This window comes from Calonectris borealis, chromosome 8, assembly GCF_964195595.1.
Source record: "Calonectris borealis chromosome 8, bCalBor7.hap1.2, whole genome shotgun sequence".
Lineage (NCBI taxonomy): Eukaryota > Metazoa > Chordata > Aves > Procellariiformes > Procellariidae > Calonectris > Calonectris borealis.
In genome coordinates, this window is record NC_134319.1 from 37,872,615 (window position 1) to 37,887,038 (window position 14,424).

At 48.6% G+C, this 14,424-nt stretch overlaps 1 protein-coding gene across 1 annotated transcript; it reads right to left on the reverse strand.

Annotated features, from left to right (window-relative positions):
- Positions 1 to 11,279: 11,279 nt before the first annotated feature.
- Positions 11,280 to 12,218, reverse strand: LOC142085299 (olfactory receptor 10AG1-like). The gene has a single exon (XM_075157085.1). The coding sequence runs from the start codon at positions 12,216 to 12,218 to the stop codon at positions 11,280 to 11,282; it is 939 nt and encodes a 312-aa protein (XP_075013186.1).
- Positions 12,219 to 14,424: the final 2,206 nt, after the last annotated feature.

A 14,424-nucleotide genomic window follows, 5' to 3' on the forward strand; every position in this document is an offset into this window, starting at 1 on the left:
CGGCACTGGTGAGGCCGCACCTCGAATCCTGTGTTCAGTTTTGGGCCCCTCACAACAAGAAGGACATTGAGGTGCTGGAGCGTGTCCAGAGAAGGGCAACGAAGCTGGTGAAGGGCCTGGAGCACAAGTCTGATGGGGAGCGGCTGAGGGAACTGGGGTTGTTTAGTCTGGAGAAGAGGAGGCTGAGGGGAGACCTCATCGCGCTCTACAACTACCTGAAAGGAGGTTGTAGTGAGGTGGGGGTTGGTCTCTTCCCCCAAGTAACGAGCGATAGGACGAGAGGAAATGGCCTCAAGTTGCACCAAGGGAGGTTTAGGCTGGACATTAGGAGAAATTTCTTTACTGAAAGAGTGGTCAGGCCTTGGAACAGGCTGCCCAGGGAAGTGGTTGAGTCACCATCCCTGGAAGTATTTAAAAGATGTGTAGATGAGGCGCTTAGGGACATGGTTTAGTGGGCATGGTGGTGTTGAGTTGATGGTTGGACTTGATGATCTTAGAGGTCTTTTCCAACCTTAATGATTCTATGATTCTATGATTCTAAGGGTAGTTTCTGAGGTGGTAGAGCTTTCCTTGGTAGTGGGAAACATCAATGAAGGTACGAAAATGCTGGGGTGAGAGCAAAGTGGGAAAGCGAGATGTGTGTCTAAGCCTGCAGGGAAAGAGGGGCAGGTGTGGGACAGTGTAGAACAGCCTGCGGTGGAGACGGCAAAGGACACTGGCAACTCTGGAAGGCGTCAACAGAACCCAGGTCTTTGTCCTCTTGGCTATGGCAGTTGTGTCTGCCACTGAGGCCTATGAGAAGACATGTTGTCCTCATGGCACTGAGGCCTCGTTGCCTCCTTGCAACCCCATGGGGAAGCTGGAAGTTGTGCCATTGTTGTCCTTCATTTGGCCTTGCGCACCCCACATCCCCACACAGTCCCAAGAAGAGCCCTGAGCCGTGCGTGAGGAACAGGATCCCCCTTCCCATGGGCTGGAGGTCACAGCTTGGCCTTTCTGCTTCATAAAGCAAACCAAGGGTTTTCTCAGCATCAGAGCCACCTGCACTGTGCCTTTGCCTACCTGTAATCAAAGCCTCCAATTATCTGTTCTAACAAGTCCATGGGGAGGCTTTGTCAGTAACGGCCCTCAGTGGGACCCACTAATGCTTCAAGGAACTTTGGGTTTTTGCTTTTGAAAGGTTTGTTCAGTCTCTTCTCAGTATCTGAGGTTCATGAACTCAGCCCCAAATACACCATGGGCTCATTAAAATGCCAAAAGCCCTAACAAGCCATGACTCTTCCATCATTTTCTTCAAGTATTGAAGATTTGTATAACTAATTAGAGAGGTTTCAGGAGGATAGGTTAAGAGGACGTTTTCAATGAGCACTTTGAAGAAGTGATAGAAGAATTCTCCAGTTGATTTTGATGCAGAGTGTCTCCTAAGGAGGTGTGGGCAGCTAGGAAAAGCAGCCCCTTGAAGCTAGACAATGATATGGACAATCTTGCTCCTCGCCTCTCCAACCTCACTATTTCACTTATTGGCCCCCTGGGAATTACATCACTTTTCTTTACATCAGACTTCTCCACTGAAGTCTGCAGCTGATTGTTACAGCTTCTTTGCAGTAATTCCTACCTGCTTTCCTTAGAGAACTGATGTAAACAGGCACAGAGGGTTTTTTTGTCTAATTGGGGGAAAGAAAAAAAGAAGAAAAAGTAAAACACAATAGAACTTAATCAACAATAAAATACACTTCTCAGCTGCGTGGTTAGTTTAAGCAACTTCCAATGAGGTGCATCACCACAACTGAAGAGTTGCCTGTAGGAAGTATGAGAGAGACTACTGAAAGACAATTAAGCTTTACCTCCCTGAAGCGCAAAGCAGAGCGATAGGTGAGAGGAATCTGAATGATCAAAGAGTAAGAGGAGGAAGACCTCTGGAGAACAATGGAAAGTGCTTATGTCCAGATAGGCTTCTGAAGAGATGATTGCAGGACATGGTGAGTTTAATCAGGACAGGTAGAAACACCTGGAAGGTTAGGGAGATTAAATACACAGCATAATAGACAGAGTACTGGCAATGCAAGCACAGGGGAAGATCAGTATTTCTTCTTCCACAATTAATATACATTCTGAAATTCACATTTTGGTAGGATAGAAATTACACTGACATTTCCTTGGAAGTATTAAAACATTTCAGCCAGTAAAAGAATGCTACTTTTTTTCTTTTTTAAAGTATCGAGACCATAAGCACACAGTGCCACCTCTAGAGGTGTATCTGAGGTACTTGCCTGGGCATATAAAGGGCCACTTCCCCTCCTGGTCCAGACCTATGGCCTTTCCAGTACCAGAGCCCCAAGACCCCCCAGTTTCTCTAGCAGATGCTTTGGACCACCTGCTGTCTCCAGTAGTCCACTCCCAGAGCATCTGGGCTCTCTGGTATCCTGTCCAGACTTATGGTCTCTCTGATACCTGGCTCCCAGCCCTTTTATCCTACGTGCTGGCTACTCCAGCCTGATGTTTGCTAGCAGTTGCACACACTGACATACACATAGATATGATATGCACGCACTCCGGTCTCTCCAATTACTGCCCCCCAGGCACATGAGCCCCTAATGACTTGTGGTCCCCACTCCAGTGGCTGGCACTCGGACCTCCATAGGTACAAAGAGCCCCCTCACCCCTACCTCACCAGGAAGTAGTTAAATGGAGTTTGATAAGAAGGCAGGATGCTGGGGTGATCAGTTGCAGGGCATGGCCAGACAAGTGTACTTACCAGCAACCTCTTTAAACAAGACTGGCTATTTTTAGCCCTATTTCATCCCCAAACAACCTTGATTCATCCCTTTCCCTGCCTCTGATACTTTCCTAGAAATCCCATAGTAAGTCTTCATTACATGAAATAGGAAGTGGGTTCACAGCTCTGCTTTCAAGAAGACAAAGACACAGGCTAAGCACGAGTATTCAATTGCATTGATTCATTATACTCATGATCCCTCCAGTAAGGGGAAGCACGGGACCTTGCAGGGGAGCAGAGCACAGCAGAGTGTCTGTCCATGGTCGAGACTTCAGCAAGGGGTCAGTCCCAAAGGTTTTTTTTCTTGGAAGTGTGTGGGGGTAGGCTGTGCATGCACACTATTAACTGTGATATATTACATAGCTATGTGGAGTCAACAAGATGTGTATCCGCTTTAGCAGGTGTCCTGGCCTAATAAGCACGAGCTTGCTATGTATCTGGCCATGGTTCAAGAACACTGAGGAATATTACCTCGAGGATGTTCCACAGTTCAGCCAAAGTTCTGAGCAATGGGGTGAACTAGTCAACACCCTCCTGTCTCTTCACCAATCTTCCAAATTCTTTATCTCCTTTACAAGTTTCATGGAGGCAATGGGGAAGATCAATATTTCTTCTCCTGAGCATAGTACACGGGCTGGAAATGTCCATGTTGACATCATGGGAAAACATTTTCTGCGGATGAAAATTGTTAGATGCATTTCAGCTGATGAAGAATATGCTCATATTTTCTTTAAATGTTGAGAACAGTTCCTGAGCTTTCCAGGTGGGTCTCAGTGCCCAGGCACAGCCCTGTCACTGCAGTGCTTGTACAGCCAGGCGCAGAGGGTGCTAACCATGCCAAGGCCAAGGCTGGGCAGCTGGCAGGCAGCTTTGCCAGGGATGGAATTCATCCAGACTAATTTTAATGATGAGACTGTCACCCAAACTGAATTATTTACCATCTGTGTGTCAGTGACTTGAGACACGGCAGCTGTGAGCTGCAACTCGCTTGTTGTTCTGAGATCAAATCTCTCACCTCCTGCTTGGTGTGGCACTAACCAGCCATCTGTGATACAAGTGTGGGCACCAGATGAGCTCCACCCACCTGAGCCTTGCACAAGGACTTAGAATCAAGGAGGACAGAAGTGCTGCAGGGAGCTCTTCCCTTCACATAGAAGTCTTTCCTTTATTGGTATTTGTGGATCTGTGAATGCTGAATGGAGAGACATCGTCATTTCTGGAAGGGGGAATGGAAAGCCCTGCAGAGAAACTTGTCTGCTGCCTGGTGCAGGTCCAAGAAATCACCCTCCAGGGGCTGCAGCTGTTGCTCATGAAGCTGTCCTGAACCAGACACTAACCCCAAGAGCATTGGTTACTTTTCACCCAAGGACCCAACCTTTCCTTTTGGCTCCCAGGAAGCTCTCAATCCTGAACATTGGCTTTACTCATTGCTCTCCAGTGGTGCTTTCCTTATTGACAGCATTACCCATCCATCTAGAAGCTGCATTTAGGCAGGCTTGCTCATCCTGTGGGACTCGTCATGTAGATCTAAGACATCCATAACAGCTTTGCACAGAATCACAGAATGGTTGAGGTTGGAAGGGACCTCTGGAGGTCGACTGCTCCACCTCCTTGCTCAAGCAGGGCCACACAGAGCTAGCTGGTGACCAAGGAACATATCCTGGTGACTTTTAAATATCTCTAAGGATGGAGACTCTTCAACCTCTCTGGGAAATTTGTAGTTGGTCACCCTCACAGTCAAAAAGTGTTTTCTGAGGTTCAGAGGGAACATCGTGTCTTTCATTTTGTGCCCATTGCACAGCAGCACTCAAGAGCAGTGGACCTCAGTGTAGCTGCTCTTTCAGGAGAGCATCGTTCAAGCACAAGAGGTGTCCATACCAACATGGACATTAGCCAGCAATATGCCCTTAAGGTGAAGAAGGTTAATGGTATCCTGGGCTGCATTAGACAAAGTATTGCCAGCAGGTTGAGGAAGGTGATCTTTCCCCTTTATGCAGCACTGGTGAGGCCACACCTGGAGTATTGTGTCCAGTGATGAGATCCCCAGTACAAGAGAGACGTGGACATACTGGACAGAATCCAGCAAAGGGCCAAAAAGGTGATGAAGGGACTAGAGCATCTCTCCTATGAGGAAAGGCTGAGAGAGCTGGGACCGTTTAGCCTGGAGAAAAGAAGGCTCAGGCGGATCTTACCAATGTATGTAAATACCTGGAGGGAGAGTTCAAAGAATGTGGAGCTGGGCTCTTTTCACTGTGGCCCAGACCAAAGACCAGAGGCAATGGGCACAAACTTCAACATGGGAGGTTCCCTCTGAACATCAGGAAACCGTTTTTGACTGTGAGGGTGACCGAGCACTGGCAGAGGTTTCCCAGAGATGTTGTGGAGTCTCCATCCTTGGAGGTATTTAAAAAGCATCTGGACATGTTCCTTGGAGCTCAGTTTGATGGGGCCAGACCATGGTGGGAAGGCAGGGAAATCTGTTGGCCATCAGGCAGGACACTGCCATTCATGTGGGGTTTGTCCTGGTCTCTGGAGAGATTTCTGCCAGACGTTTTGAGAGCAGCAATAGGACAGCCATACCTGAGCAAGTCGCCCAGAGTGCCTGTTCTGCTCCCAGAGCAGGGAACGACCCACAGTCCCATCTCTGGATCCCAGCACCCCAAGAGCCTGGGGTCCCCCAGCTCTCCATGCACGGGGAGTGCCTGGGGACCCCTCACCTCCCATGGAAGTGGGATGACACAAGGAGACAGAGACAGTGCAGCCTGGCCATGCCCTGGGGGACCACAGCTGCAGGATTGGGGCCGTGCTGGCCTGTGACTCCCGGGGGCACTGAGCCCCCGTGGGAGCTGGTTCTCACCTCCCAGCCAATGTCACACGCTTCCCTCCAGCCCCCCACATGGCCCAGAGCTTGCTCCTCTCCCAGGAGTGGGACAGGAGGCGGCTGCTTGGCGGAGGCGAGATATCAGGGTTATGCTTCTATCTGTTCAGAGGAGACTGTGCTCTGTAAATAGCCTGTCTTCGGGAGCTGTTGTTGTTGCTGCTGCTGCTGTTACTGCTGCCAGGAGAGCTAATAAAACTGGCTAGCAGGCAGAGCTCAGCCCCTTTGAGATGTTGCCTACTGGAGCCTTCCCACTCTGTGGTTTCATCTGTTTTCCTGGCCTGTCCTGACATAAGAAACCTCCCCCAAAGGCACCTATCTCCAAGGACTCCACTCCATGGGGACCTCTCTCCCCATGCCTCTGGATTCTTGCTCCTTTGCTTTCTTTCAGGAGAAGCAGCTGAACCAACACTTCTGGTCTGTGCAAGCTGCAAGTTGGCTGAAACAGGAGTTACCAGCAGTGCTGAGCAGCTCTGTGGGATTGGGAGGAGGCAGCAGGATGCAGCAAGTGGTGCCGCTTGCTGCGTCATGTCCCTGAGCCATCTCTCAGTGGCTCCACACCGCAGGCCAGCTCTGGGGCTCCCACCGGCCCCTTTGTTTTAATGGATGAGGCGCAGTGTCTTTGACACATTCACCCACTTTCTGGATTTGCTCAGGGGCTCCCAAAGAAGCGCACAGGGGTGATGATCCTGCGAGTGCAGGCAGTGGGAGCGCACGAGTCTGCAAACAGCTTTGCTGCTGAAGGGGTCTGCATGTAGCACGGGATTGAGAACAGTAAGGGGGCAGCTAATTTTAGTTACTCTCCCGAGACCAGAAATGCCTGTCCCAAAAGCGCACCTATCGCAAATTGCTTCACTCTTCCAAGTAATTCGAGGAAACCAGCAGCTCCCCCCAGAATGCTCCGACAGCCAGTGGGCAGCCTCAGCCGCATCAGCGGGCCTCGCTGCCCCTGTCCTCCGTGTGCTTTGGCTCAGTGGGCGGTTCGTGCTGCAGGAGAGCTGGGCACTGATGCCTTTAACACTGCCTGATAAGCAAGCAGCATCGCTGCAGAAAGCCATCTGCCACATAGGAGCACGGAGTGTGTGGAGCTTGAGCCTCTGGGTATGAGGCAAGTTGTGATATTCACCATCTGGCATCATAGCTCGCTCTTTCTCTCAAACTTTTATTAGTTTATTATTACCTGGCGGGCATTGCAACCTGTCCTGCGTTTTCTGATCATTTGTTTTTGTCCATCTGAGGGAAAATCCCATGCCTTTCCTCAGCTGCGAATACTAACAGAAGGAGCATTGCAGGTGAACATACTCTTGCAGATGGAGATACCATTGGAGATGCAGATAGCCTTGCAGAGGGATGATCCATTCCTAATATTGCGGATGCAGATGCCATTACAGATGGCGTTACAGATGCAGGTACAGCAGAAGAAGAATATTCTATTGCAGACAGATACCATTGCAGATACCTTTGCTGATGCCATTACAGATGCAGATGTCATTGCAGATGCAGAATCCATTTACAGATGAAGATAGCATTGCAGCTTCCATTGCAGATACAAATACCATTGCAGATGGCGCTGCAGAATGAATTAGCATTGCAGACGCCATTGCAGATACTTTTCAGCTGCATAATCCATTCACCATAACATTGCTGATGCAGATACCAATCCAAATAGCATTGCAGTTGCAAATGCCACTGGAGATGTAGATACCTTTGCAGATGCAGATATCATTGGAGAGGTAGATACCTTTGAAGAAGCTGATACCATTGCAGATGCAGATACCATGGCAGATACCTTTACAGATGCCATTGCAGGTGCAGGCAGCCTTGCAGGTGCAGACGTCATTGCAGATGCCATTGCAGATGCAGATACCATTGCAGGTGCCATTCCAGGTGCAAATACGACTGCAGAGAGCAGTGAACATACAATTGAAGGTGGAGATCCCAGTGGAGATGCAGATGCTACTGCAGATGTAGACCAAATTGAGATGCAGGTACCATTGCAGATACCATTTTGGGTGCAGGCATCAATGCTGCTGCAGACACCATTGCAGCAGAAGTTATCATTGCAGATGCTATTGATAATGCAGATAGCGTTGCTCATGCCATAGCAGATGCAGACACCACTGCAGATGTAAATACCATCTCAGATGTAGATACTATGGCAAATGGCATTGCACATTAAAATACCATTGCAAAAAACATTGCACAGACCTTTACAGATGCACATCACATTCCCGATAATGTTGCACACGCAGACACCAAAGCCAATACCATTGCAGATGCAGACGCCATTTATGAAGCAGATAATGCTGCAGATGCAGATAGCACTGTAGAATGGTATGGAGATACCATTGGAGATGCCTGAGGCACCTGCCGAGCTGGCCCCCACTGATGATGTCCCCCAGCTCTGCGCCAGGCCAGTGGGGAGCTTGTGGCCGGGGTGCTCCCTGCGGGGTAAGCTGCTGTGCCGGCGGGACAAGGTTGCAAAACGGGGGGGGGATACTCGCTTATAAGAGGTGAAAGGGGAGAGATGGCCCCAACTGATCGGGAAATTCCTTGTAAATTATAGTTACTGGGCATGCATTGCCCAGACAAGGGCAGGTACGCTTGCCTGGGCTTGCAAAGTCCCTGTGCCAAAACTGCTGGGGGCCATCTGCAAATTTACTGAGGATGCACTCAATCCCCTCACCCAAATCATTGATAAAGATATTAAACAGAACTGGCCCCAATACTGAGCCCTGGGGAACACCGCTCGTGACCGGCCGCCAAGTGGATTGAACTCTGTTTACCGCAACTCTTAGGGCCCGGCCATCCAGCCTGTTTTTTACCCAGTGAAGAGGACCATCCATGCCATGAGCAGCCAGTTTCTCCAGGAGAATGCTGTGTCAAAGTCTTTCCGAGAGTCTATGTAGACAACGTCCACAGCCTTTCCCTCATCCACTAAGTGGGTCACCTTGTCATAGAAGGAGATCAGGTTGGTCAAGCAGGACCTGCCTTTCATAAAGCCATGCTGACTGGGCCTGATCACCTGGTTGTCTTGTACATGCCATGTGATGGCGCTCAGGATGATCGGCTCCATAACCTTCCCTGGCCCCGAGGTCAGATTGACAGGCTTGTAGTTCCCCGGATCCTGCTTCCGGCCCTTCTTGTAGATAGGCGTCATGTTTGCTAACTCCAGTCAACTGGGACCTCCCCAGTTAGCCAGGACTGCTGAGAAAAGATGGAAAGTGGCTTGGTGAGCACTCCCACCAGCTCCCTCAGTACTCTCGGGTGGATCCCATCTGGACCCACACACTTGTGTATGTCTAAGTGGTGTAGCAGTTCGCTAACCATTTCCCCTTGGATTATGGGGGCTTCATTCTGCTCCCTGTCCCTGTCTTCCAGCTCAGGGGGCTGGGTACCTATCGCAGATGGAGTAAGAGTGCACTTCACTCGTAAGAGAGAAGCAAAAATATGTATATTGATATAAGACTCTGTAAACGTGACGGTGACTTAACAGGATTCGATGGCTAGGTACACTTGATTATTTACTGCAGGGAGGACAGGGTCAGACAGAACTGCCAGGGAGACCTCCCATTGAGTCATGAAGCTCAGAAAGGACCCCTCTGCGTTCTACCCTCTTTCTCAGAGAGGAGTCCAGGTGCGGCTGGATCCAATCCTAGTCCCAGACGTGGTCAACGGCTTATGTCTAAAGGATTATATATGTGCGAAATCAATCCTTTATATCACTTAGCTAAGATTTCAAAGTTCAGCATGCTACTAGTCACTTACCGAGGATCTGTTGCAGCAAGGGATCTCTCAACCTCGAGGGGCAACCTTGAGAGGCGTACCTAGTCAAGGAGAGATCCTGGCGTGCAGCCCACTGCCCTGCAGGAGAACTCAAAGGGCTCTTGGGCTGCCCACTGTTCATGGGGGCAAGATGATTGACTCAAAGGACTACCTCAAATCTCTGCAACCCAAATCTCTCCAACCTTCTCTCATCAAAGGTCTTTTACCCCAGGACACTTCTCACCATCGCTTCAATACACTGCCCAGGCTCTATTTTTTAGCTGGGTGAAGTGAGGGTATTCCTTTGCAAAGCCTTCCCTACAAAAGTCTTTTCTACACGCTAATCCCACTGGTGTCACCTCATGCTGTGTACTGCTCCATCCTCCTTCTGCAGAGCTGCATTGGATGGGCAGTTTTCCTGTTTCTATCATACCCATTCACCTTCACAGTCTTTTTGTACTGTATGCATATCCAATATTGTCTCAGGAAACACATTTATCCCCCACAGCATCAGCCACTTCCAACTGCAAGCTGAGATATTTCTCCTCTTGGAGCAGACATTGTGCAAAGCTGCTCCATATATGGAAACACACTGCAGTGCCGCATATGCATTTGGGCTAAAAAACCCCACTGGGCTACTTTTTCAAAGAGACGGTTTCAGAGTGGTAAAGCAGATTCAGTACACAAGTGCTTGCGCTGGTTTTGGCTGCGATGGAGTTAATTTTCTCCATAGTAGCTAGTATGGGGCTATGGTTTGGATTTGTGCTGAAAACAGTGTTGATAACAGAGGGATGTTTTAGTTCCTGCTGAGCAGTGCTTGCACAGTGTCATGGCCTTTTCTGCTCCCCACACTGCCCTGCCAGAGAGTAGGCTGGGGGGCACAAGAAGCTGGGAGGGAACACAGTTGGGACAGCTGACCCCCACTGACCAAAGGGATATCCCACGCCATATGATGTCCTGCTCAGCAATATAAACCTGGGGGAAGAAGAAGGAGCGGGGGGGGACGTTCAGGGTGATGGCATTTGTCTTCCCAAATAAGGGTTACGCGTGATGGAGCCCTGCTTTCCTGGAGATGGCTGCACACCTGCCTGCCGATGGGAAGCAGCGAATGTTTTGCTTTGCTTGTGTGCGCAGCTTTTGCTTTACCTATTAAACTGTCTTTATCTCAAGCCACAAGTCTTCTCACTTTTACCCTTCCAATTCTCTCCCCCCCATCCCACTGGTGGGGAGTGAGCGAGCGGCTGTGTGGCGCTTAGTTGCCAGCTGGCATGGCGAAAACATGACAAACAAACTCCACAGGTCTCTGGGACTCTATTCCAGTGCTGGATTGTTCCCCTGGTAATTATTTTTTTTTTTTTATTCTTTATGTCAAGTTAGTCAAGCATTACACAACTCAGTGCAAGACATCACAGCAGGGGAAGATGACCTTCATGTCTTTTAACTTTTTTAAGCTGATTCCACTCAGGGACACTGTAGATAGTCCATGGGGTCTAGCAAGTGATTTCTCAAACCTGAGGGTAGTCATCTCGCCATGGGTTGTCACCCTCTGGACTACTGACGATGAATTGACTATTTCCCTCTAACGTTACGTTGGTCAGACACAGCTTGAAGTAGCTATTTCCATTAAACTATTCAGGGGCACTGAAGATGCTCTAGAGTACAAAGATATCATGGTGGGGCATGAGATAACAGGAATGCCTTGGGACACCTTTCGCCTTCTCGAGAAGGGTGAAAGCCAGGCTGGACACATGGTTTTGTTTGAGCAAATATGGGATGCCTTTGTTCAGGCAACCACGCGCCCCGGTGGGACTTTTGGGACTTTTTGGGACTATTTGGGACTATTTCACATACTCTGTAGTATCACTTTGTCCTTAGGAGTCTCTTCAAAGCAATCCTCACTTCCTTATTCCTCAGGCTATAGATGACAGGGTTAAACATGGGGGTCACAATTGTGTAAAACAGGGCAAGGTATTTGTCCGTGTCTACAGAATCCCTTGACCGTCGCTTTAAGTATACGATTGTGGCCGAGCCATAGAAGAGCGTCACCACCCCGAGGTGTGAAGAGCAGGTGGAAAAGGCTTTGTGTCTGCCCAGATCTGAAGGTATTTTCAGAATTACCCCTATAATTTTAATGTAAGAAATAACTATTAAGGAGAAGGGAAGGATTGCGAATACCAGGATGATGGTGTACAGCATCACTTGGTTCCAGAAAGTGTCTGCACAGGCCAGTTCCAGCAGAGGGGGGACATCACAGAAAAAGTGATGAAGGTCATGGGATGCACAGAAGGGCAAAGTGAACACCTGGTAGGTCTGTCCTACTTGCACTGGTATGACAGCCACGCACGACCCCACCACCAGTCTGATGCAGAGACCCCTGCTCATGATGAGGGTATAGTGCAGGGGGTCACATATGCCTATGTAGCGGTCGTAGGCCATGGCAGCCAGAAGAAGGCATTCGATGCTGCCCAACAAAACCAGGAAATACAGCTGGGCAGCACAGCCAAGGAAGGAGATCCTGCCATCTTCCATCAGGAAACCCACCAGCATTTTTGGCAGAGTGACTGACATGTAGCAGATCTCCAGGAAGGACAAGTTCCTCAGGAAGAAATGCATGGGGCTGTGGAGGCTTGAGTCCACCACTGTCATGAGTGCAATCAGGCTGTTCCCTGTGAGGACCATAAGGTAGATGACCAGGAATACTGTGAAGTACAGGCCCTGCAGGCTGGAGTGGTCAGAAAATCCCAGAAGAATGAATCCAGATCCAACGGTGTGATTCTCCAAGCCTTTTCTTTGGGGCATTTTCCCTATACAGAGCAATCCAAACAACAGGCTCTTAGAGGGTGCTGATGGCCTGTCCACCATCACACACACTTCAAGCCCAGAGAAAGACGACAAACATCAACATACACGTGATTGCAGGATTGGGCAAGCTTGACCAAGATCTGCATGAATGTTTGGAAATCTAACACAGGTTGCTTGACGCAGGGAGGTTTGTAAGGAGAGGAAAGAACAGAATCCTTGAGCCTGAATGACTGGGTTTTGTCATGTGGATAAAAGAAACTTGACTTCCTGGTTTAGAGGTGATTTTATTAAATAGAATACCTGGTGATAGACGAGAAGGAAGGAAGAAAATGGGTAAATACTAGCCCCTTTAAGAACGGTCTTGCTTACGTTCCTTGTCCAGATCTTGTAAGAGCTGCATTTAATGTAAGAACTTTAACAAGAAATAGGGTGAAAAGGAGGAAAGGGAAGAAAAAGGAGAAGACAAAGCAAGGCAAGGAGAGGCAATCAAAACAAAGCAAGGCAAGCATGACTTGATTCTTAGACCTTAGTGAGAGAGATTAATCCAGCTCTCCTCACACGTAAGAGCTCATCCCCTGACGCTGTGTCCCCACACGAAGATCTGGGAGATTATCTTAGATCTGAATCATTAGTTTTTATATGGTGAAGGGTGAATCCCATCAGAAGTAAAACAGGCCTCTATCGGCCAATGAATCCAGTGACACTGATGCATCCATGGGACATTTTAACAAGACAGATAAGCAGCAGTTTATGCATAAATCACAAGCTTTCAGGGTGCTAAAAGACATTTTTATGCAAGCAATCAAACTGCTTCATGCAGTTTTCAGTCATACAGAGAAGAAAGTGATCAGAAGTGGGCGATCTCCTCGCAATACCCAATTTTCCTGAACAGGTCAGGCTTTTATAACTGAATGAATCCCGAATAATTCAGCATTCCTAAACTTCCTGCTCTGTCGCTTGGATTTCTGACAGTTTACCAATCCAGCCCAGGGCCCATTCAAACCCTTGCAGAAGCAGAGCAATGCTCCTGCTGTCTGGGGAACTGAGCCTTCCCTTTGCATTTCCCACCTTCCCAGAGCAGAAAGACTTCTTGCTGGGCACAGTTGAAGGATGTGAGCTACAAGCAAGCAGCACCACAATAGCAGGTTTCTTCTTATGAAGAAGAGACTCGGCTGAAAGATGTTTAAGAATCTCAGTTTGACATGGGAAAGGAACATCTTCTTCCAGGCAGACGACTGGGGATGCTGGCTGTGTCTCTCCAGCTATCACTAACACCCTTTGAGAAGTCTTCTTACACTCTGATTTATTAACGATGAGACCAGCAGGTCAGAAAACATGTCATAAAAGCATTCTGATTAGCCAAGTGAAAAACGCAGGGCGGTTTTGCAAGAGAAACATCTGAATTCACAAAAACGTGTGGTCCTAATAGTTTGATTCTTTTTCCAGGGTATTCCTGCCTTTTTCCCTGAGTTTTATCTATCTCATAGAGGTGCCATTCAAAATTTCCAAGACAAAATTAGGGTTTGCGTGAGGGAAAAGTCACCATGATTGTTTTCTAATCTACCTACTTATTCATATAAATATACAGAAAAATTAAATACTTTATTTTCTGAAAAAACTGGGAGATACCCACATTTACTTCAAATTAATGCATTAACTCAAAGCAACCATTTGCATGCAGATTATCCTCATACCAGCATTTCCTGCTTGTTTCAAAATGTCCTCAAACATACAGCCTATTCTTTTTCACTCTCAGATGTCTCAGTGCTTTGCAAGATCACAGATAGAGCACAGTTCAGGCCAGCTTTGCTCACGGGAAACTGCCAGAGTACTTCTTATATGGTGACTATCTCACGGGCAGCATTTCTCAAAGCTGAAGGAAGCCCGTTCCAGTCAGCCCAGCCAAACTGGACAGCTGCCTGCAGCTGCTGCCATACTACCTCAGCATTTGGGGGGCATGCCGAAAGGGATTTACCATTGACAGGAGCCAAGAGGCAGGAGCACACTCCTCAGTCCATGATGCTGCAGGACGCAGTGGTGACCTCTTTTCCTCTCTGTCATTCCCCTGGAAACCACCTGGATGTGGTTCTCTGGACACCTCTCTGTCACTCTCACCTGGTTATAAGACAGCTAGTAAGCAGCCTCAGGAGAGAAGGTGGGAATGCTGGTGCTGCCACTGCTCCTCCCCAGACACCCACGGCAC

Excerpts from the sequence above, each read along its gene's own strand:
- LOC142085299 (XM_075157085.1), bottom strand. The coding sequence starts at position 12,218 with ATGCCCCAAAGAAAAGGCTTGGAGAATCACACCGTTGGATCTGGATTC.